The 23589-nt window shown below is 29.0% G+C and overlaps 6 protein-coding genes across 11 annotated transcripts in view; 2 read left to right on the top strand and 4 right to left on the bottom strand.

The window, feature by feature from the left end:
• Positions 1-28: 28 nt before the first annotated feature.
• LOC138189921 (PP2C-like domain-containing protein CG9801) lies at positions 29-2936 on the bottom strand. 3 transcript variants are annotated; one of them, XM_069132268.1, is made up of 7 exons: positions 2798-2936; positions 2134-2440; positions 1816-2042; positions 1546-1746; positions 1140-1437; positions 562-1051; positions 29-419 (listed from the first exon to the last, which is right to left on the bottom strand). In XM_069132268.1, the coding sequence occupies exons 2-7, from the start codon at positions 2298-2300 to the stop codon at positions 204-206; spliced, it is 1599 nt and encodes a 532-aa protein (XP_068988369.1). In that variant the 5' UTR covers positions 2301-2440; positions 2798-2936; the 3' UTR covers positions 29-203. The 3 variants fall into 3 exon arrangements, with proteins under 3 accessions (XP_068988369.1, XP_068988457.1, XP_068988545.1); XM_069132356.1 differs by having other exon boundaries at positions 2747-2873; XM_069132444.1 differs by lacking the exon at positions 2798-2936 and adding an exon at positions 2521-2648.
• Positions 2880-7736, top strand: LOC138189780 (protein zyg-11 homolog B). 3 transcript variants are annotated; one of them, XM_069132055.1, is made up of 11 exons: positions 2891-3017; positions 3195-3221; positions 3804-4051; positions 4256-4427; positions 4519-4713; positions 4800-5194; positions 5272-5417; positions 5734-6122; positions 6346-6715; positions 6881-7220; positions 7332-7736. In XM_069132055.1, the coding sequence occupies exons 3-11, from the start codon at positions 3919-3921 to the stop codon at positions 7478-7480; spliced, it is 2289 nt and encodes a 762-aa protein (XP_068988156.1). In that variant the 5' UTR covers positions 2891-3017; positions 3195-3221; positions 3804-3918; the 3' UTR covers positions 7481-7736. The 3 variants fall into 3 exon arrangements, with proteins under 3 accessions (XP_068988249.1, XP_068988156.1, XP_068988071.1); XM_069132148.1 differs by lacking the exon at positions 3195-3221 and having other exon boundaries at positions 2880-3017; XM_069131970.1 differs by lacking the exons at positions 2891-3017; positions 3195-3221 and adding an exon at positions 3467-3718.
• A 3612-nt stretch (positions 7737-11348) lies between these two features.
• Pabp2 (poly(A) binding protein nuclear 1) lies at positions 11349-13256 on the bottom strand. Of its 2 annotated transcripts, none has more exons than XM_069132577.1 (7): positions 13125-13256; positions 12396-12532; positions 12188-12302; positions 12008-12075; positions 11677-11918; positions 11501-11593; positions 11349-11420 (listed from the first exon to the last, which is right to left on the bottom strand). In XM_069132577.1, the coding sequence occupies exons 2-7, from the start codon at positions 12528-12530 to the stop codon at positions 11387-11389; spliced, it is 687 nt and encodes a 228-aa protein (XP_068988678.1). In that variant the 5' UTR covers positions 12531-12532; positions 13125-13256; the 3' UTR covers positions 11349-11386. The 2 variants fall into 2 exon arrangements, with proteins under 2 accessions (XP_068988678.1, XP_068988756.1); XM_069132655.1 differs by having other exon boundaries at positions 13117-13252.
• Positions 13257-13530: 274 nt separating this feature from the next.
• On the top strand, positions 13531-14584 carry LOC138184380 (magnesium-dependent phosphatase 1). Its single transcript, XM_069122265.1, has 4 exons — positions 13531-13747; positions 13937-13991; positions 14065-14286; positions 14364-14584. The coding sequence occupies exons 1-4, from the start codon at positions 13702-13704 to the stop codon at positions 14518-14520; spliced, it is 480 nt and encodes a 159-aa protein (XP_068978366.1). The 5' UTR covers positions 13531-13701; the 3' UTR covers positions 14521-14584.
• LOC138184369 (uncharacterized) lies at positions 14545-16413 on the bottom strand. Its single transcript, XM_069122255.1, has 4 exons — positions 16021-16413; positions 15625-15893; positions 14965-15539; positions 14545-14891 (listed from the first exon to the last, which is right to left on the bottom strand). Exons 1-4 carry the CDS (start codon positions 16197-16199, stop codon positions 14643-14645), a joined length of 1272 nt encoding a protein of 423 aa, XP_068978356.1. The 5' UTR covers positions 16200-16413; the 3' UTR covers positions 14545-14642.
• A 4298-nt stretch (positions 16414-20711) lies between these two features.
• Positions 20712-23589, bottom strand: part of LOC138184321 (discoidin domain-containing receptor 2) — a 155361-nt gene continuing 152483 nt past the window's right edge. Inside the window, exon 16 of the mRNA XM_069122187.1 lies at positions 20712-23372. Within this exon, the coding sequence (XP_068978288.1) occupies positions 23022-23372 (351 nt within the window). The 3' untranslated portion in view covers positions 20712-23021. The remainder of the gene's footprint in view (positions 23373-23589) is intronic.

Raw genomic sequence — 23589 nt, 5'->3', positions numbered from 1 at the left:
TTATAATGAAATAAGTATTGCTACATGCTTATCTTTAAATGTATGTTTTTATTTTAAATAACAAAAAATTATATAAACAACTTAATCTCACAATAAAACATTAATTTCAACTCAATTCATTCATAAAATGTCACTGTTGAAGAAAATTCTAAAATTTATTAATTTTCTTACAAATTGAAACTGTAATTTGTTATTGTAATTAATTATAAACCATATTCTGAATTGATAGATCCAACTACATATGCTACAACTGTAGCATGATCTAATTTCCCAGGGATCATGGAAACCTTATCCAAAGTTTTTATTCGTCGAGTTCTCTGTTCTTGTTTGGAAAGCTGAATTAATTGGCCATCTTTATTTTGTGCATAATATAAATCTGTATCTTCCAATATTCGTCTTTTAGCGGCAGTTATGCGTACCTTATTATGTATAAAAATTAAATGTTAGTATTAAAATTAACACTACGCCTTACTCTTTTCCTCCCTCATAAAAAGATTAAAAGAACTTACAGTACATACATATTGTATTGCATTCATTACTATTATATGGTAAATAACTTACTGCAAAATCTAAGAGGAGTTCGCAGAGATGTTTGGCACTGTTACATGGTGGTCCTTCTCCAGATACACCCCTTCTTAACAAATCTTCCATTCTAAGCAATGTGAGCTCGTGTCTTTGATATGCCTCAACTACAGGCAAGTTAGATTTATTTCTATTACTATTGCCGGATTCTGCATGTCTCAAGTTTTCTGCAGACTTTCGACGTGTTTTTGATCTTCCTTCAGTGTGATTTTTTACATTTGAATCAGGTACGGAATTGTGACATGGTAAAATAGCAAATTTTCCGACTACAGGATCAAAATTATCCGAAATTCCATCACTAGTCAAAAATACAATATCTCCTTTCTCAACTTCGGTCATTGCAAGAGTCAAATTATTCAATTCAGGGTTAGATCCATCCACAGGGCCTAAAGCTCCAAGAGCATCACGCATGTCACGCATACAGTGAATATCATGGGATCCTCTTGTTATTTCTCTTACACCAGTTTTTCTGTCAATATGAAATATTGTTTTTATCTTAAACAATATTCTACTTAGTATCAGTAGGGATAGTTTATAAGTTCTTGTTTATGTATTACCTTGAATACACATAAGCTAAACTGTCACCAACATTACAGGTACATGCCATATATTTATTTTTTTCTGTATTAGAATCAGAATTTGGCAGTGGCAGAACTGCACACACAGTTAATGTTGTAAGCATTCCTTGTTCCTGCAAAATTAACGAATGTGCAGCATGGAATGAACGAAGTAGTGCTATAAAAACGTCTTTTGTTGTAGTCATTTCTCCATTAATCGAAGGACAAAAAAGTGCTTTATTTAAGTATTCTATACTTCCATGTACTGCAGACCTTGCTGCAATACTTGCTTTGGTACCTAATAATTTTATTTCATTATAAAACACGTATATATATGTATATGTATATATTGCCATATCTTTATATAATCTTATCTAAGATAGTCTACTATCATCTATAATCATACCCCAATTAACACCATCAGCAAGTGCTAAAATAGCTGAATTCGATCTTGCTACAATACCAAAACAATCTGCTATTGGTTCACCATTATTTGTATTATTTGTAGGATTTTTCTCATATAATGTAGTAGCAATTCCATAAGCCATTTCATGAGGATTAAACCAATCAGTAATACCAGCAATTGTAGGAGTTGTTGTTGTTGATGCTAGAGAAAATAATATTGTTAATGTATTTTGCTATTATTTCATAACTTCATAATGCCTTTAATACATACTATTTCTATACTGTTCTCCTTGATCTAACATATCAATGTAATCTATATCAATATCATTAATACTTAAATGTCTTTGTTGTACATTAACAGTTGTAAGTCCATTATCTGGACCTGTATGAGCGGAAACTACATCTCTATCTTGCTGAAAATTTCCAAGCTGCCTAATTGGAAGTTCCTCTGGATTTCTGCCATGCAAAATTGCTGGCCCTTCCTGTTTCGTTTCCAAACTGAAAATATATATATCAACATATGTCAACCCTTATTTAAGATGTTAATAAATAAAAATTATACATATGCACATTGTAAAAAGATTATTACCCATCAAGATACCGTGTAATAAAACAACCACTTGTAAAATCTTGCGTTAATGATCTAGGACTACGTAAAGTCTGTTCTCCCTGACTTAAATTTTCTACAGCTCCAGCCAAATTGCTAATAGATAGTTGTCGCATAAAACCAGCAACCTTTTTTCGCAAACTTGGCATTCTTTTATGAAATTAAATTTAAATGCAAGCAAAATGATCAATGCCACATAACATACAACATGACGTTATAAAATGACTGACACATATCAGTGGACACTTAAACCATGATTTTATTTTGGAAAACACGTTCCTATCTAAACCTTAGAAACAAAGAAATTTATATCACAGTTACAAACTATATTTCTATGAGATATTTAATAATTTATATTTATATCCATACTTATATATGTGAAAAATCTAATATAATGCAGAGTAAAAAAATGATTAAATAATTAGATGCAGTACAACTCTTAAAATTGAGAACTTTTAAATCAGTTTCTTTGACATATTCTTTATTCATTTAATTTTAGAATAGAATATTTATCATTCTATAATATAAAATAATCATTAAGTTCACTACAAACAAATACTTTTGAACAATCCTTATATAGACATTATAATCGTACCTAGAAAAAATTCTTATGTATATTATACGGAAGTGAAATCGTAATACATACTGAAAAGCACATCGTTTTCCACTTTACCGCCATATTGATAGTGTGTCAATAACCGATGAATTCCCTTACAAGTAATATTTATCTTCTATTATGTCTTCAAGAATGAAAAGATTTGTGTAACTATTAAGGAATGTTCTCTAATTTTTACCTACAAATACTTTTCACAAAATAAACTTTTTCGATAAGGATAACAAATATGTCAGTTTTTTCTAATTTTGAGGTATGTATGTTTAAAATCATCATGAATCAACATAAAACGATTTTAGAAATTAAACCAAACAAAAAAATTATAGTAGACAATATACTTTTTTGATTGTATCATTGTACTTAATAATCATGTTCATATATTTAACAATATGCGTCTATATCGTATTTTTTAATCTGTTTTGACACTTAGCAAATCAAAATGGCGTCCTCTTCACAGGTGAGAGACTACAATCTTCTGCAGTTGTTTTCACAATTGCGTTCAGTGCTATTTGCATAAATAAGTTTACATAATCATTTAATAATTTTCTAAGAATATTCTACTCGCGAAATAAAGTTTAGTGTATCTAATAAATAACTTGTCAATTTCATACGTTTCTTTCGATACGTGTTATACACAACGTGCTTAGATTACACAAATTGCTTAGACACAAATATTTATTCCATTCGATGGACTTGTCATTACATAATCATTATTTTAAATTCTGTCACCTGTATGTTAGGAATAAAATTATGTGTGTGGTTTTTTCTCGACATTTCCTTTAGAAATCGTCGCGTATACAACTGTACCTCATTTTTTAAGTGTACATTTTCTACAGATGTAGAATGTTTTTTAATATTTTGTTGTCATAAGAAAGTTAAATTGCATGTGATCTAGTTTTTTTCGGATGACAGGTGTATCGATTTTCATAAACTTAGTGTATTTCATTTTATAGTGTATGTTTAATATTAGAAAACTTACATTCTAAACATAGTGCATCAGATGTATATACATGTATATGTGTGTGTTCTATGTTAACAGATTCTTTAAAATAAATATGAAAGAATGAGATGTTAAACTATTTGAAATAATCAATTATTTAAAAAGCTATAGAGGAAATAAAAGAAGAATATTTGTGTGTAAATAAGAAAGTAAAATGTTTGAGTCACCGAAAAGCCTCCTTGAGGTTTGCATAGATTTTATTTGTAACAATGTCTTGGATTTGTGTGACGTACACCTAGGTGATACGGAAGAACATTCCCCTAATTCACTGGATACAAACACATGTAGTAAGTATTCATCATAATTATTTAAGAAAATATTTTTTCAATTATCTTATATTTTATTCATATTTTACTTCATTTTAAAATGAATTTAGATATTTCATTAGAGTTAGAGGAAGCTATTTTAATGCAACAATTTGTTATAAGGTCTTAAATCAGTTAGTTAACTTTTAATAGATTGTAATAATACAGATATCTTAAATGCAATAGGTAAAGCATCTAACGATGGATCATCAAGTTCAGCTACAAGACTTAGTTTTAGACATCCAGATGCTTTTTTACCAGCTGAAGTATCAGAACAATTATTGGCTCACCTTTGTGAGAAAAAGACATTATCTGATTTAACAATTACACTTTTCAACGCAAAGTCCACAAGGTTAAGGTACTCATATCTCATTTTAAGTATGCAAATTTGATTGGAGTGTAAAATGTACATAAAAAATAAAGTACTCACTATTTTTTATTATCCATAGACATGTACGGTTGAAAGATGCATCTACATTATCAGCGAAAGGCTTAAAAGTTTTAAAACAGCATAAAGTGGTAGATCTAATGGTGAATGGGTTAAAAATAACTGTTAATGATCTTATAAGTTGTTTAGGTGACTGGAGTTTACAAAATCTTAGATCATTAAGTGTAGCAAAAGGAAGTTTTATAGACTGTTCTCGGTATTTAATGCAATTAATTTATTTCTATAAATATAATTAAGTATTTTACAATATTTACATTATATATATCCATTATTTCATAATAGGTATTGTGTGGTAGTAACTTTAAGTAAATTGAGGTCACTGCATACATTAAATGTGTCATGTACAGAATTTAATACACATGGTTTGGGGATAGTAGTTGAGGATCTTCCTCTTCTAGAAAGTTTAGACATTTCATGTACAAAGGTGAATGATATAACAGCACTGAAAAAGTGTAAAAATCGTCTAAAAACACTTAATATGTATAATGTGAAGATAGATGAAAATACAGATTTAGTCTCAGTATTATTGGAGCTGAATGAATTAAGGAATTTAGATATTTCAGATGAAAAAGATATGCATGCTCTTAACTGTATGTTTGTGCCTGGAAAGCCAGACATAGAAGATTTTTTGAAAGCTGTACATTGTATGCCATATCTAACTAGTTTAGATTTATCTGGTAATTATATAATTTATAATGTGTTTCTGTATAATATACAGATTAATTTAAGAACTTTGTCTTAATACTTAATATAGGTAGAAGTGATATAAATTCAAAAGATTTAAAAGAATTTATTAAAGCTCATACATATTTAAGGTTTTTGGGACTTGTAAGTACAGATGCTTGTTATGATGACAGTTTAACAAATCCCGCAGATGAATATTACAAGCCTGGACTTGTTGTAAGTACTATTAGGATATTCTATAGAAAGACAGTTAAATAATTAATAAAAAAATACAGTAGACTCCCATATAACATGATGAAAAAATAGCAACCAGTATTCATAAAAACGTGATAAACGCACCATATAACATGTTAGATAAATTTAACATTTTAAAATATTTTTTGACTTTAGCTTAGAAAAATATTTTTACCTGCGTTATACTGGGGTCCACTACATAAGATTTCCATGAATAAAATATCCTATCTTAACATTTAAATAGACAAATGACTGAAAATATACTTGTATGTTCTAAGATATTTAATGTTTACTGTAGGTTACTGGTACAGCCACAGAATCCCAAATTTTAGAAGGTTTGAGAAGATATACATGCAGACCACTTTATCTCGAGAAATGTTTATTTAATTTATTCCGTTTAACACACAACTTTCTTGAATCACGGATTGATGTTATAAAATTAGTGTTGCCTGCAATGAGAGAACATCCACAAGAAGTACGTGTACAAGTGCCATGTACTGCATGTCTTTATAATCTCACAAAAGGTGAATTCTCAATTATGATTCACCCATCAATTCTCAAACAAGTTGTTGAACTAACAATGATTGCAATGGAATGTTATCCAGCCAACTATCGACTTCAAATGAATACATTATTAATTTTGTGTAGTGACAGAATTCTACAGGAAATTACTTTTGACAAATACAGGTAATCAAAATTCATAAAATTATATCTTTTGCATTTTATTGGATTGGTAACTAAGTGATTGCGGATTTGGTCAATAGGTGGTATTGATAGTTGCTAATAGTTGCCAACCCAATAGAAAGCATAAATATTACTTTTGTCTAAAATTTTATGTATTTATTAATATATAATTGCATTCTTTAAATCTATATACAATCTATAGTTCAATTATTTTCCATTTATGTAGATGTGCAAGATTAGTGTTAAATTCTTTGTTGACCTTTAACGAACCCTCAATGAATCGTATGTCTGTTGCCATTTGCTCCATATTGGCAGCAAAAATATCAACGGTGGAAACATCTATGCTTGGTGCTCAACCTCAATATATGTCTAAATTATTAGCAATGGTTAGGACTAAAGTTGAAACTAGATCAGTAGACATAACAATGAAGTTTACATTAAGTGCTCTATGGAATTTAACCGATGAAAGTGCTACAACATGTGAAGTCTTTCTAGATGAAGGTGGAATGGAATTATTTCTTAAAGTGTTAGAAAGTTTCCAAGGACAGTTTAGTGTTGAAACTAAAGTACTTGGTTCATTAAACAATATAGCAGAGGTTTGTAATATAATTCATGATTTTATAAATGCAGTAAATTTAGTTTAATTTTTTTTATAATTATTATATAAGTAGTTATTATCTGGTTATGATTTAATCTATTAGTGATTATAAGTACACATACACAGATTCGTATAATTGGTTATATTTTGTAATTCGTTATAGGTGGTACATCTAAGACCAAGACTTATGCAACCTAGGTTCATTTCTATGCTTTCTACGTTGCTGACATCTGTACATATTGATGTATCTTATTTCGCAGCAGGTATTGCTGCACATTTACTTAGCGATGGTCCACATACATGGCCTATAATATCCTTAATGCCAAGTAGAGATGTATTATTAGAACAATTAGCATATACTATAACACATTGGCAAACTCCTCAAGGGGAAATGGTTGCATATAGAAGTTTCCATCCATTTTTCCCACTTCTGCATTGTTCAGATGCATATCCTGTTCAACTTTGGGCAGTTTGGGCAATACATCATGTATGCACAAAGAATCGTAAGTACATTTATATGAATGAATATACTAAATGCGATTATATATATTTAATCATATTAATAACAAAAATTATTGTTTATGTGTTATGTTTATATTATTACACTGTTGTAGCAAAACGGTATTGCAGTATGTTAGTCAGAGAAGGTGGAGTAGAGATATTAAAATGTTTGGAGAATATGCATACAGATCAGACAACAAGACCAAACTTACAAAGTTTATGTCGATCAATTTTTGAAACACTTGAACTAAATTCTCAATGATCACTATTGCCTTCCAAACTAAATTTGTTGAAACCATGAAGTTGGTATACTAGTCAATGTTTATCTCAATGCAATCTTATATCCTGTTCTGTAGACCAAATAATTAAAACTATTATGCGAACATGGATATTTGTCAAAAGAGGACTGAAATGAAACAAGTCCAGGATGTTGCTATTAAATTTTGTAGATTTACATTGAAGACCTGAATTATAAAGAATAGCTGTGCATTATGAAGTACATTATTCATAGATCTGATACTCAAAAAAGTATGTTGAATATATAGAATAAGTTACATTTAAAGCCTGATTATTACAAAAGAATACATTTAAATGCTTAAAGCTATGTATTGGGAGTTTAAAAGAGACAAATTTTTAACTTTCTAATATTACAATTATATTTTTTAATTATTAATTATATATTGGTATGTCCAATATTTGTGTATCTCAAAGTGACTTAATTATATAAAAATAAAATGATTTAATGAATAAGTGATAATTTTTTAAGAATTAATTTAGTTATCTTTCATAAATCATATTGTTTGATATTATAAAATTTGAAAATATATTTTCGTTTTAAAGTTCCAACCTAATAAATTCAGTAATTAAGTAGAATGTTGTAAAATTTTCTAATTTACTGACATGTTTGAGGTATTTTTATTTGTACTAAAATTAGGTATCTAATATACCTCTTGTGGCCATTAAAAGTACTAATTATGTTAGAAATATTCAGAATCTGTACACATACTTCATGTTAACATCACAAACAAAATGATAATTAGACTAGAATCTAATAAATATATGCTTCAAAAATGTAATTTATTTACATTATTATGTAGTTATTAAAAGATACAGTAGTAAATATTTTATTATGTTGTATTTTTAACATAATGAATTCTGGTCTTCAATTTTTTCTGTTATACCCCTTTTACAACCTTCCCATGAATTGAAAACTTTTTAGAAATCAATTGTGCATTTATATGCTTTCAGAGATATAAAGAAATACAAATTTCTAATAAAACAAATACAACAATATTCTGGTTATATCTGTTATTAAAATATTATTAATTTGTATAAGAATAAAATTTATCCACCTGGTAACATTAATTGAAATGTAAAAATGTCGGTTTAAATACTACTGACTGTTAATAAACACAAATCATTAATCCTTGGAGAAGTTAATTTTATTTTACCTACTTATAATAATGCTAAATATAAATATATATAAATCCAGTGATATATTCAACATGTGATTTTTAAGCCAAGAAAATCTTTATTGACCACCCGATCATGTTACATTTATATATTACACTTATATGTTAATTATCTTTTCTTTTCTTTTCTTTCTTTCTTTCTTTTTCTTAATGGAACGTAAAAACTGTTCATGAAATTTGTATGATTATCACTCAATTGATGCTGATGCTGCACTGCACCTGCAAAATACTTAGCGACATGGAAGTAACGTTACGAAATGTGGTTCGATTATTAATATGTGGAAACTTGGCTCTCCTCCTAACATCATAGCACAGTGGATTAATAGTTCAAAAACATTTTACACGCATCTTACAAATTAGTAGCAATATGTTTGAGATAAAATTGAGGATGTATAGTTAGTAATAAATAAATGAAAGTTGCACACATTATTAATATCATTTTAGAAATTGTAACAATCTGTACTCTCCGCAACTTTCACTTACTGTAGCATACAAAAGTTACTATAAATTATAGTAATATGATATTACTCTAGATATTTACATTGCAGTTCAATTCTTTTCATCATATATCTAAAGTATATTCTTAAATATAAACTTATATGATTGAAAAATATGAAATTATTAAACATTGATTTTAGAGTTATTACAAATATATGAAAACTATATTGTAATAACATTACTTAAATAGCCACACCATGAACTTTATTTTTAGCCATAATTATATTATCAGCCTTTATACTATACCAAAAAATATTCTAAAATTATTATTGCTATTTCATAATGTATTAAAATCAATTTTTAAATTGTTAATATACTTCTTTGAATATCGCGTATACTACAAAAATTGTTCTCTCTGTGTACAATTTAATATTATCTTAACATATTTAATATTATTATCATCTTTATTAACAGTCACAATTATATTTAAGTAATTTAAAATCGAGAGATGATTCTTTTATATATTATATTAATTTGTTTTAAGTAGGAAAAAATCTAATTTTAAATGCATTATAGTCTAATATATTGAGTTAAATACAAATTTTAGCAAATAATAGAAATATTTGAGTTTTTTTACAATATGCTAATATGTCAGGTATAAAAAACAAAAATTACATTTTAAGAAATTTACTATAATTGTTACAAAAAGAAAGATAACATAAGTTACGGATGATGATATCTTACAATTATTTAGATATGCATGAAAAGGAATGACACATTTTTTATTTTGTAATAACCCAAGATATAAACATAAATTTTTTCAAAATGCATAACAGATTAACAATTACATTTCTTTTGTGCTAAAATAGTATTTAGTAATTATAGAGTTGTATATTTATGCATATATCCATATATATAAATTTGCGTGTGTACGTATATATATATGTATGCATTTACGTTGCACACATACATACACACGCGCGCTCATTTAATCAGTGCATCTTTTTTTGTATGTGTCAATATAATGTTATTAACATCCTAGTGTTTTATATACTTTTGTAATCTAAACAAACTTAAGTTCTTGGAAACTAATAAAGGCTGATACTACGAAATTGTTTGAATTTCATTGTAAATTATGAAAAAATACAATTGAACTGCAATTGCAAATTATCGCTGATCTACATTTGTAATTTTTATATGAAGATTTGTTAAATCAAATATGAATAATTGTGCCCATCTTTGTCCAATCTTTTTTTTTTTCTTTTGACATGAGGTTTTTTCTTTCTCTTTTTTTCCCCATCGTATCAGTTTTTTTTTCTGTGGACATATCATAAGAATTTACTTAAACACTTTAACTGCATGACAGTGTAATGCGTGTTCATAGAAATATGTAAGTTTTGTGTAACCTAAAAATAAGATATGCACAAAAACTTACAATATTTAGTGTTACAGTTCACATGGCCATATTCTATAAGTCTACAATATAAATATGAATACCACTTATTTATTTAAGAACAGTACAATACAAAATATTTAAATCTGCAAAACTTTTGGCAATAAGTAGATTAGAGTACAATAAAAAAATAAAATAATGTTCCAATATAAGTGTTTCTTCTGTTTTTAATAATATTTAAAATATGGCCAAGTGTTAAGGATGAATACGAATTTCGAGCACATTCCTAAGGAAGCTAATGTATCTAGATATAAATTTTATAATATCCACTGTAAAAGATTGATGGATACTCTGTATAGCATTTTTAATTTTAGATTATTTGACGTCATAAAAAGATTTACAAGATTTGTTAAATTATATAGATACATCAGAACATTAAAACAAGGATCTAGTACATACAATAACTGTCACTGGAAAAATAATAATTTTACATTTATACAGGAATGGCTAGTGAATGTTATAATAGTTTATTTTATCATTTATCTTAGTATTTATAATTTTGGAATAATATTATTTTTGACATTTATTATTTCACCAGCTTTTCCTATAAATGCATTGTTCTATAATACATACATTGATTGTTCAAACAAAAAGATCTTTAACTTTATAGTGTGATTGTACAATACAAAATATATCAGAAATACCTTCTGTTTAATGCATGCAATTGTTTTATGTATAAAAATTTATTATACTTTCATCAGATATTTTATGTTTGAACAATCACATAAACAACATATCTCATAAATCGCAATAATATAAAAACTTACCTTAATTTGTCAAATTGCAGTAAAATACATTAAAACGGTCAATACGGCATGTAGTATCCTCGCCTATAGCTTCTATGTATAGAGAATATTAAAAAGAAATATTTTATTTTGTTTGAATTATAAATAAATATATATTTAATTATACAATATACCTAGGTCGTCTTATAGGTCTATATCCGAAATATGCACTACCACGTATGATTCCTCTGGCTATACCTCGGTAACCTCGCGCTCCCCGCGGTCCCCTTAAAGTTATTTAAATATATTGTAGTTATTATCTTTAAGAAACATATAGATATAATATACATGTAATGTATTTTTAAAGCACCTATTTGTCACTGATAATCCAGGTCTATTTGTTCTTTTAGGCATTACTTTAATTTGACGTCCTCTAAACATGGATTCATCTATTGCCATAGCTGTTTGTACAGAATCACGTTCTGCAAATTCTATGTAAGCGAAACCCTTGGGATGTCCATCAAATTTATTGCACAATATTGTTACTCTGTTAATACTGCCACAACCATGAAAATGTTGCTCTAATTCTTCTGCTGTGGCACCGTAATCAACCTTTAATTTTGCATAGTGTATATTAATTAATAACTTCTTAATGAAATAAAAAGTTGTTTATTGCAATTTGGATGCAACATTTAACTTACATTACCAACATAGATGGACCTATTATCAACTTCCATTTTGTCTTCAAGTGACATATTTAATGGACTTGCTAAAAATTTGACAAAATATTATGTAATCATTTACAAAAAAAAAATGTTCAAGTACAAAATTATAGCACTAAATTTTGATATATGCTAAATTTAATATAATCTATAACTTACTTATTCCGGGTGGACTACCCATATTCATTTGTTTGTCCACTTCAGATTGTAATTGTTTTAATTTTTCCGCTTCTTCTTCCATTTCCCTAACACGTGCTTTAATAGCCTCTAGTTCCTATAATTAAAATATAAAAAAAATTTAACTTATAAAGAAAAAGTAACAGAAACATTTGTCATTTATTTGTTATAATAAAATAAAACAAGCTACCGGGTCATCAATATTTGCTTCATTTAATTCACGTTTTACGCCATCGCACTGCATAATAGCATCTCCATCTTGACCATTTTCAAGTCCGTCTAGACCATCAATATGATCAGCAGCTAAAAGATCTGATTCAGACATTTCTGCAATAAAGATATAAAATACTATTGATATATAAGATATATAAGATATATAAAGATATAAACATACATATAAAGGATAAAAATGCTAGTAATAAAATATAAATATTTTTTCTAAATATAGTATCATATACTTTTTCAATTTAGATTTAAATTAAACGAATAAAGGTTAAATTAACAAATTATTATCAAAAAGGGGTAAATAAAACATTCTATTATATACAAGATATATTGCATAGATAAAAAATAACTACAAACTGAAATTACTGAGTAATTTACAATATCAAAAAATTGTTCAAATTAGCAATATAACATACCAAAATTGTTTCAGATGCGGTATAATATAAAAAAATATATTATATTACTTTCTTTCCTTCGCTCTTTTTGTTTAAATTAATGTAATTATAAAATATATTCGTGTGATGATAAATATACAAAAAACTAAAATCAATTTAAGCAACAATACAATCTGATAAAAACAATTCCAATAGCGTGCAATGTAACAAAATATACATTCGTAATCCTTGCGATGTATAAACAATATATAATACTTATTGTTGTTAATTATACAAATAAATATAACGTACGTGTATACCTTCAGACGTTGTTATTTAAAATAGTAATTTTATGATAAATTTAATAATTATTTTTAATCAACAGTTCACGATTCCACAAGTTCGCTAAGCGAGATTGACGCTACTACTGAAGATACAACAAGGTACATAAGTTAGAAAATCGCCTTAACATGTATTCCTTCTATGATTGGTTGCAACGAAATACAGGAATTTAATGTTATTGGTGGAAATAAGAGATTGAAAATCTAATGATCGTATAAGACTGTTTTTATTAAAAATACAAAGTTAATCTTAAAAGAAATAATATTATTCTCTTATACATGAAATATAATTTTTATTCTCCTTTTATATAAGAAACAATTTTTTAACAATTGTTAGTACTTTACTATACTACTAAGTATTACTGTAGTTACGTTAGCAATATATGATCGTAGTTTTTTTACGTATATAGAGTTATCATTTTGATATCATCGTTAATCTTAAATAAAAATTATATTTTAAATATATATAATTTATAGAACTGCAGAAATTCTCTCAATATTATTTGTGCAATAATTCCAGTTTAAGGTTATAAACAGTAAAAAGCAGGAACAAAATATGTGTAAAACAAACTGTAAACCGAAAATAATTATCTTTGACTTAGGTTAAAAACTTTTTCTTTTTTCTTACTTTTTTAATTGTTTTCTTATAAAGAAATTGGTATTTTATTAAAATAGTAATTTAATAAATTAGCATTAATATTATTTAAATTTTATTAAAATAGTTATTTTACTAAAATACTTATATTATTAAAATAGTAATTTAATAAAATACCAATTTAATAACGTTTCAGACTATACTTTATGGCCATTTTGGGTCGATACTCATGTTATTCCTCCTTTTAAAAAGTGAGTTCAAGGAACATAATTTTAATATATATGATTTTATGATTGGTGAAAATTTCTGTTGAATTCGTTTAAGGAAAGGAAATGATGTAGTAGATTCTCGTGGTCAAATTATTCGATATTACAAAGAAGTACCTGATGTTTTAAAACATTTATATGAAGAAGGATATGAACTTGGTGTTGCATCTCGTACATCAGAAATACAAGGTGCTAAACAATTATTAAATCTGTTTAATTGGGACAAGTATTTGAAATATAAAGAAATTTATCCAGGATGTAAAGTAACTCATTTTTCTAAGTAAGTATCAATGAAATTTCAGCTTTATTTGTTCCCATTTATCTAAGAAAAGTTGTTTATAAATTATTGTTTTTTAGGATTCAAAAAGCATCAGGAATTGATTATAAAGATATGGTGTTTTTTGATGATGAAGATAGAAATATTGTTGATGTGGGTAAACTTGGTGTTACTTGTATATTTGTTAAAAATGGTGTGAATCATGCACTTGTAGAAAGCGTCCTTAAAAAATTTTAATTTTTATAATTTAAGAGAAATGTATATAATAAATAGCTTTATTTTTATATTTTATTGCACTGAATATTTGAGATTAAAATGCTTCTAATTTATATTTAATAACAAATTCATGTTTTATATATCTAAATTTGATTAATCATTGTAAAATAATATTGTAAAGGGCTATTAATAACAATATTATTGCTGTTATTTTGATTTAGCATCCTAAAATATTTAGCACAGGAAATTTGAGGAGTTTGAGAACATGTCGTTTTCAATAAATTTGTAACACAATCACTTGATAATGATAAAGATAAAAGATCTTTTAAAGTATTTACATCAAAGCTTTTAAATGGACATCCTCCTTCATACATGGGATTTGATGTATTCATCTGATAACATAATAAAAAAGGATGAGTTTGAACTAGATACCAAACTTTCTTGACTTAAGAAAATATTACTTACACATAGCAACTTGCAAGTAGGAGATTTATAATTTTTCCGAGATCCTTCTAAACCATAAAGGTGACGAATACTGTATATAAATTTTCGTTCATTTGATTTCCAATTATGTAAACAATTAGAAGAACAGGAATGAGGTTTAGAATATTCTTCTTCCCAATAATTTATAGCATCCTCTAGTTTCATTCCACCATCTTTTAAAAATAAACTATAATAAAAACGAGCATAGTGACTAAGTCTATGTGTCGTCCTTAGTTTTGTGTGCAGGTGTTGCATACAAAGCGGAAAATTTTTTATTTCTATGTCTATATTTTTTTTAGTTATATGTCCATATTTGATAGATATTTGATTCTCTTGCGATATTTTAGAATGAATTTTGTAATATAAGTAATTAAGTCTAATATCCTGATTTATAATATATTGCGCTTTTGATTTCATGCATATTACTTCATTACTTATATAAGTGTAAAACAATGATTTTAATATTTTTTTCCAGTTGGAGCAGTATACAATAGCATATCCTGCACTCAAGTCTAGTTTTCTTTTTTTTATTAAATCTGGTATTGCCTCATGTCTCACTTGAAAAAATAAAAATTAACGTAATTTTTAAGTCATTAAATTAGAAATATGAGTTGACCTATATATGTGTGTGTGTGTATATACCTTTAGTTTTAAGAAAATCACAATCCTCTGTATGATTTTTTGATACAATATGTTTAAAGACAAGTGGTTTTGAGAAGAAATTACATATATCGATTAATGTTCTATTAATCAGTCCTTTTTTATCTTTAAGCTCTCCTAATTGATATAAAATACTCTTAAATAGCCTATATAGTTGTCTTGGTAAAATATAATTCAGCCTAGTTTGGAATAATAATGTTTCTCTTATAACCCAATAATTACATATCTCCTGTGACACAGATGCTAATAATCTAAAACAGTTATTTATATATTGCAGAATTGCTACATTAAATAATGAATTAATAAATTATATTAAAAAACCTCATAAATATGTATGTTTGAAGATTAATAATTATTGTAATCGCTTGAAAAACTTACCGTAAAATAAAATGTCCAATTTTATCATATACTGAATTTTCTAATAAATACTCAAAATCACCATTAAATTCATGAGGTTTACCCTCGTACAATAATTGTAAGTATTCTAACCTATCAAGGACGCACTTTTCTATAATATGAAACGATATTTGTCCTGTAGGAGTTTTAATATAAAACATTTTTTAAATAAATAATACTTTTAAAGATCATTATTTTTTAATTACAAAACATTTTTGTATCTGAATAATTGCTAACGTTAAACATTGTTCGAAACTACTACGTTCAACTATACTTGAATAATCAAGACTGAATGTTACATATAAATTTATTTTATTGCAATACTTAATACATGATCTTTATATGTTTAACATATTTTCATAGTTTACTTATATTCTGAGCAAACAAATAAGTTACGATTACATTTTCATTGTTTCTTTGTCAATCTAATTTTTAAACAATGGTATTTTAATATTTTGTAATTCTTTTTATGACTACTAAAATTGTATGTTTCGTGTTGTTTATCCACATTTAAATTCATTTTTTAATTTGCTATATAACATTTAATTGAATAAAAATATTATACTTTTCATTTCAATTCAATAACATGGTATATTTATGAACATCATGTGATTTGAGAACACCTGTCTTTTTTAACGAGATTGGTGTAGTCATTTGAATTATATATTAATACTGAATAGTATAAATTACTTTCATCCAATGTCCAGTAATACCGTATTGAATATTTGAATACAATTTATATTTGGATATATTCAATGTTTACTTTGTAAAATTAAATAGATTGAATACAAATTTTTTTAGCAATTTTTCAATGCTTAATTTATTTTAGGAAGAGAAGGAAAGGCAAAGAATTACTAAATAGTAGGTTTTCGTTGAAATGTGTAATATTGTTTCATTTGACTGTTCGATACAAATAGGTTTTATCGTTGTGCTTCCCGCGATTTCCTGCTACTTGAACTTACAACGTGTACTTCTTCCGTCTTTATCGACACATACATATAAGATATACGAATAGAATTATCTTACGCAAGACTTAGATTACCGTCAATAACGTTTAAGTGATAGTTCGCACTTAGAGGCAGACAGATAGAAATAGAAATAATACAATAGTTGACAAATGGGTTTCATTTATAACAATGTACAAACGTACATGTAATTATAATAGAAGAAATAAAAAGGACATTATGTTAAAGGTGCATGTGGAAACATTTATTTTTAGGGCGCGAACATTTCAATTTTTTTCTTTCTTTTTTTTTTAATTAAAACATAATTTAGAACAACACGTTCTTCGTATGTCGTGTTTCTTTGTAAAAGATTTACTTTAGTTATTATAAAGTGTCATAAATGACTAGTTGGATTCTACACCGTAATACTGTACAGGGTTTCTCAAGTGTCGAAACATTTTCTTCTAAAATTCCGCGACAATCTTGTGTTCGTATATAAGTTAATATTAATTAAATAATTTAAATGATAACAGAAAATAACTTTTCTCGTTAATTAGACATGATAAATTAACGTTAAGACTGTTTATTATGTTATATTTATTTAATACCTTGAAAATTTGTAACGAAATGTAAGATAATTATTTTCTATATATATAATAATAATTATTCTCGATCGGAATTTCAGAACAAATATGGAATGGAGTACCCTATACACATACGTGGCTATTGAGTAACATGTATACTTTTATGATTTGTCCCTTAAATTGTCACCTGTATAGTACAAATAATTCCTAGATCGTTGTACATTGGTATATTACCAGTTTTCCAGTGAAATTTAATTACATTTTCTCGCTCGCTTTCTTATCACTAATTAAAATATATATGTATATATATATATTATAAATATCTATATATATATATATATATATATATATATATATAATTCCCTTTACATAGTCTAGTTATATCAATTTTGTTTAAGCTTTATTAGCCATAGACAATCTGCTTGGTATTTACAGAGATTAGATACAAAATTATAAACAGTTTTTAGTACAAAATAATTTTATGACTATAACGATTAAGGTTTAATAGCATAGAGCAGGCCTAGGCAACCTTTCACGGCCTATTAGCAGGTTTTCTCTTTCCTTCCCACTCTTTCCCTCTTCCTTGTTTTTTTTTAACGTGTTAATGATCATAATCATTCAGATGAAACATTTCACATTTACCAGATTCGCCTGGAGTGTGATATTTACAGATTCTGCAACATTAAGTTCCACTTTTTACCAAATACGCTTAGTTGCCAGGAAGAACATCAACCGGCCGACATCAGATTTCATTATAATGCTAACCGATGACGAACATTGCCTACCAAATGTTTTGTAACAATTATTCAGTATCTTTTGACAACAATAAAGCAAGGAGAACTATCTTATATTATTCTTATGCCAAGATAGAACCACAAGAAATGATTCAAGTCGATGAAAAATTATTTTCTAGATGAAATATTACAATACAATATTTGATAATTTTTTGGTAGTTTATTTAAATTATTGGTTGTTGAAAATTATTGTCCCACGAAGAGAAAAATGCAAGATGAATCGAAAACTGAATGTATGATGGTATGTTATAGTGAAAAAGCCAGAGATTGCCTGTGCCTGAGTAGAAGATATAGCTAGGTGAGCTCTGCACAGTCTTCCGTGATTACCTCTACATTTCTCTCAATTCCACGTCAGATTAACAATCGGGTGTGCCGGGAATCTGATTCAATAAGACCACAGTTAATGACGCTCTTTTATCTTTGCGAAATTATAAAAGAAATTTGCTTAAAACAGTCGAAACTATGGAAAGTTCGTTTTACATGATGGAATTCGATAATCAATTAACAAATTCGTTGATGTATTTGTCGTAAAAAGAGTTACAGATTTTAGCTGTATTGATGAAGATAAACAAGAAATATTCAGTAAACATAGACTGGAAAATTAACCCTGTCAAATTCATATATTTAAGTTCCTATTTCAGTGTACAATAAATAATCTGCGTTAGCTGAGTATTTTTTGTTTATTTTTTGCAAATAATGTAATAGGGATTTACTTCAGCAATGGGGCTCGTTTTAAATGAATTAAATAAATTAAGTATTGGAAAATTGCTAAATAACTTTCATCTAATCTATTTAATCCTGTTCTCAACTCGTAAATATTTGTGCACCTTCGATAATCTTGTATTCATCTTTAAATCGAATGCTTGTTAAAACGATCACACCTTTTCTGTAAAGAAATGTTATCTTTAAAAATTTTAGGATATGTTTGTAATAAATATAATATATAATAAATACAGTACAATTAATAAAATATTATGCGAGTATCGATATACGAAAGTTATTACAATTCGGCCACGAGATTAAATAGGAATTTCTTTTCTTCAATACTTAATCCATTAAGTAAGTCAATAATGGAAAAGTACCCTGTATAGAAATCTTTTGCTATTTCGTACCATGCAAAACGTACTTAAACAAACGGGTTGAGGAAAATGCAAATAAATACTTTGCAAAATCTAATATAAAACTCGTCGTGGACTCGGTTACAGTAGGAAATTGGAACGAAACGGCAATTCCACTGTTTACGCAATGCTCTTCTCATTGTCAATACTATTTGCAATAGCACCAACATGGAAGATTGAGCGATCCCGGAAGCCTTGGGGCTTAAACGTGATTGTCGATCGTACACTTGTCGAAAAACATTCGTTCAAAGGGAACAGAAGAGAAACGAAATTCGTTCGCTTCACAGAAAATTCGACCGATTTCCAATTCACCCCGTTAACTGGGATCGTCGAAATCAACGTAGAGCTCACGAACCAAAGTGACGTTCATGAAACATTATTAGGTTCGTTGAAACGATTGTTTTCAAGCGATCGATGTAATAATGATGGAGAATATCTACTGACAGAATATCTTTTCGAAAAGGAAAGGATCAACTTTTAAAAGCACAGGAGATAAGATTCGTTGTAACAATGTCGTTAAAATAATTGCTATATAAATGGATTATCTTTGTTCTTCGTTTTAATATATTTCTTCAATGTTCTAATTCTTAACGATCATTGGAAACAATACTAAATTACTCGAATAATATAGGACAAATATTTGAATAGAGGGAAGAACGTGCATTTTTAAGAAAATTTTGTGTTGAATCTTAGGAGATCAGAAGCGAATCTACATAATTTTTTATGAAGTTTTCTTAAGAAAACTTCGTTCCTTAAGCTATCTTTCGTCAGCTGATATTCATTTTTAGTTTCTATCAATAAAGATAATTCTGTCAGTCGACGAAATTGAGACAGAACGCAACGTAAGATAAATAAACCCCTTTACTACTGAGATTTCCGAACCGGTGTAGGTACAGGTAGGTACGTAGAGATATACTAAATTATCACATGAGTAGACAAGTGAGTTACTCGTTAGCAGTAGGGGCAACGATACAGCCAAAGGCAGCAATATGCTTATATCGATGAATCTAAACGCAACTATGATTCGTTTTTCTAATGTCACATGCGAGTGACGGCAGTTTCTTTTCAATTTTTTCTTTTTTTTTTTTTCTTTTTCTTTACTTTGACGCTAATGAAGTGAAAACTATGAATTCGTGTGAATCTCTATTTTAACAAGGTGCCCGATTCCAGTATAAAATTCTACACTGTTAAACTGTCCTACGTTATCAATACGGAAAACAGTGTCCCTTAATATTTCTTTTTTTTTTTTATTATCGATAACATCGTAAACTGATCTACGCTTGATTTGAAATTATATTATGATTATCTCGTATATTTTTACCCTTTTTTATTTTCCACTTCTTTCCTCAACTCTTTGTTTCCTTTGTTCAACGACAGAGAAGCAAACTTACGAATATGTTACGTTTAAATTCAACGCACGTACGATTTATATACGAACGGCTATGTCTCTGATATATCTACTTCTTACGCGGCGTTACATTAAGATATATAAATAGTATTTTTAATGTTATAACGGTAACATCACCTACTTACTAGATATTGCGAATGCTATTAATAGTATTCATCTTGTATAAATACATACGGAACATAACGAATCGAATGATTAATTAGTTGAATGTCGTGAGAATAGCATCGCTAAACGAACATCTGACTTGGAAATCTTATAAACTCGTCGTTTTCTTGTCCCTTCGCATTTTTATTTTCTTGCTTCGTTCCATTACGAAACCAAGACTCCGATATGTTGATAACGTTCCAGACTTCACACCGAAATATTCTGTTGCTATCCTTAGAACGACCAATTCCGTTGGTTTCTCAACGGAATCGTGTTGACGAAAGAGACAAAAAGGAACACGGTTCCAAAGACGACACGCAAAGACGAATTGCTTGTACGCTGCTAATCTCGTCGTCTCGTTCGCGTTTGTCTCTCTCAGCGCAATGATAAACGTCTCCTACTTCTCGATGTACGTCTATATGTACAATATATTAGTTCTTTTTTTTGTCTTTGTATTGATCCCGCCTATCATATAAAGTTACAATTATGATGTGTCATAGTCATGGTGAGAGTCACCATTTGTCAACAGCGAAATATGTATATCTTCGTGAATCACGAACTACATGATATCGCCGAGCTCTCACGCGAAAATTGCTACTTCGATACATTCACCGAGGCTAAAAACTTTGTTAAGTCTTTTTCAATCTACAATTCGATTCTCTGCTTAATAACTTAACGATTTAGTTTCGTTCCTAAATATTATCCTAATTTTAATGTAATCCGACCGAATACAGAAGCCATAAAATAATACCATGGCGAATCTTTCTAGTTTACGATGTATGCGATGAGAGCCCTAACGTGTACGAATTACACGAGAAGTTCGATAGTCTTTGTTCGCTTCGTTCGAAGCAAAACCCTATCGAGCTGCCTAACGATTACGATAAATTTACGCACGATGAATTGTAACCACCTATACGTTCACAAACACACGCATTCATACTCGTTTTTTCATATGTCATAATCTTTTTTCCCTTTGTCTACTCGATTGACAACCCACGGAGGAGTTTGATACTTAGTTACCATATTGCCATACAATTGCAATTTCTTTCCTTTCCCTTTTCCTGTTCAGCCATTTTCTTATTTTTCTTTTATTGTTTCTTTATAAAGGAAAGACATTTTCCAAAGGGTAACTTCTAATATCTTAAACGGCGAATATCTCTTATTTACCTCGAAGATATAGACATATCTTTAAATCCATGCAGGAATGTTCACAGCTGTATTATAATTACACGATATTGCTCCTAAATTTTCGACGATCATATCGAGGATCAACGGATCGCTCGAGATCTTTGCTGTCTCGTGCGTGAAACTGTCAACAGATTTCGCGCAGTCCAACAACTTCGGTGAACAAAAGTCGCCTCGCGTTCTCTTCGTTCGATTGTCGAATTCACAGTTTTACATTTGTATTCCTTATATGCGTCTTACTTCTAAACAACGGTCTCGTCGAATATGCTCTCGCGTCTAGATCATCTAGCGTTTCGATGAATCTCGCTGACTTATGTACTAAGCAAATACGATATTTCCTCGAGTATCTTCCTACTATTTCGACTTTGACACGGACAGTCCTTTTATATCTACGACAGTGCTGCGCGATGGATTATTCACATCAGTTTCCCTGAAAGTCGTTTCGAAGTCTTTAACGCCCCTACGGAATATCTCTTCGTATCGGCATCGTTCGAAAGAACTGTTTCGTGGAATAAATTATGTAAGCAGCCTGAAGAGTTCGATTTCGTTGCCGGAAACCAAGATTGAACCTTATCGTTGTATCTTCTTCTTCGATGTTTCTATACCTTTACGCGTCTCGATCCTTCGTTCGAGTACATCGAAAGCTTGCCTCGTCGAAGAATTCAGAACTTTGTTCTCATGGTTATCCAATGTGGGTAGACGGCGTCTTCGACCAGCCCATGGTCTATGTTCGAGCGTCGTTTAGCCGGGCACGCGTGGCAACCGCCACGAACCATGTGCTCCTCGACTTTACCGGACGTTCAATATCAGGACGTGGGCGCGTAGCCGAGGTTCTTCCGCTGGAGAAACATCGAGATCTCCCGGAAGGTCGGCCTCTCCGTCTCCTCACGTCGCCAACAATCCAGCATCAAATCGTAAATATCCTTCGAGCACGCGGTCGGTTGTGGTAAATAGTTGAAAAGGTTATCGGTATCCTCTTTGCAGCCGCTGTTCTCGCCATCGGCGTCGGTACACTCCGTGGCGCGATGCAATCGTCGCAGGCTCTGGACCACTTCCTCGTTCGACAAGTGCTCGTAGGGGACCCGTCTGCCCAGGTTCAAGATCTCCCACAGGGTCACGGCAAACGCCCATACATCGCTCTTCGTCGTGTACTTGCCCTGTGAACGATCGTATCGATTATTGGTTTCTTCTGGTTACAAAGAATTTGGCTGCACGTGATATTGCTTAGATTTGATCTTAGAAAGTTATGTATGTTTGTTTTCGAGTTGGTTTTAATCGATAAAATCTTTTTTATATCCATGTCACGACTATTAAAATAAATAGCAGTAAAAGTTTCGGTAAATGGACTTTATCGTGCGTAATGAGTATCGAACA

The sequence above is a fragment of the Bombus flavifrons genome, chromosome 1 (assembly GCF_040668555.2).
Source record: "Bombus flavifrons isolate JBK064 chromosome 1, iyBomFlav1_principal, whole genome shotgun sequence".
Classification (NCBI taxonomy): Eukaryota; Metazoa; Arthropoda; class Insecta; order Hymenoptera; family Apidae; genus Bombus; species Bombus flavifrons.
The sequence above is the reverse complement of the archived record's forward strand: the minus strand, read 5'-3'. Positions and strand labels throughout refer to the sequence as shown.

What these genes read in the sequence shown, in the direction of transcription:
- LOC138189921 (XM_069132268.1), bottom strand. Translation starts at nt 2,300, where the DNA reads ATGCCAAGTTTGCGAAAAAAGGTTGCTGGTTTTATGCGACAACTATCT. An exon ending in ATTACACGGTATCTTGATGG is followed by an intron (nt 2,043 to 2,133) that starts GTAATAATCTTT and finishes ATATATTTTCAG; the next exon opens with TTTGGAAACGAAACAGGAAG. An exon ending in AACTCCTCTTAGATTTTGCA is followed by an intron (nt 420 to 561) that starts GTAAGTTATTTA and finishes ATACATAATAAG; the next exon opens with GTACGCATAACTGCCGCTAA.
- LOC138189780 (XM_069132148.1), top strand. Translation starts at nt 3,919, where the DNA reads ATGTTTGAGTCACCGAAAAGCCTCCTTGAGGTTTGCATAGATTTTATT. An exon ending in GCAAAGTCCACAAGGTTAAG is followed by an intron (nt 4,428 to 4,518) that starts GTACTCATATCT and finishes TATTATCCATAG; the next exon opens with ACATGTACGGTTGAAAGATG. An exon ending in CATTAAACAATATAGCAGAG is followed by an intron (nt 6,716 to 6,880) that starts GTTTGTAATATA and finishes AATTCGTTATAG; the next exon opens with GTGGTACATCTAAGACCAAG.
- Pabp2 (XM_069132577.1), bottom strand. Translation starts at nt 12,530, where the DNA reads ATGTCTGAATCAGATCTTTTAGCTGCTGATCATATTGATGGTCTAGAC. An exon ending in GGTCCATCTATGTTGGTAAT is followed by an intron (nt 11,919 to 12,007) that starts GTAAGTTAAATG and finishes GCAAAATTAAAG; the next exon opens with GTTGATTACGGTGCCACAGC. An exon ending in AGACCTATAAGACGACCTAG is followed by an intron (nt 11,421 to 11,500) that starts GTATATTGTATA and finishes CTCTATACATAG; the next exon opens with AAGCTATAGGCGAGGATACT.
- LOC138184380 (XM_069122265.1), top strand. Translation starts at nt 13,702, where the DNA reads ATGTGTAAAACAAACTGTAAACCGAAAATAATTATCTTTGACTTAG. An exon ending in GTTATTCCTCCTTTTAAAAA is followed by an intron (nt 13,992 to 14,064) that starts GTGAGTTCAAGG and finishes AATTCGTTTAAG; the next exon opens with GAAAGGAAATGATGTAGTAG. An exon ending in AAAGTAACTCATTTTTCTAA is followed by an intron (nt 14,287 to 14,363) that starts GTAAGTATCAAT and finishes ATTGTTTTTTAG; the next exon opens with GATTCAAAAAGCATCAGGAA.
- LOC138184369 (XM_069122255.1), bottom strand. Translation starts at nt 16,199, where the DNA reads ATGTTTTATATTAAAACTCCTACAGGACAAATATCGTTTCATATTATA. An exon ending in ATTGGACATTTTATTTTACG is followed by an intron (nt 15,894 to 16,020) that starts GTAAGTTTTTCA and finishes TAACTGTTTTAG; the next exon opens with ATTATTAGCATCTGTGTCAC. An exon ending in CTACTTGCAAGTTGCTATGT is followed by an intron (nt 14,892 to 14,964) that starts GTAAGTAATATT and finishes TTATGTTATCAG; the next exon opens with ATGAATACATCAAATCCCAT.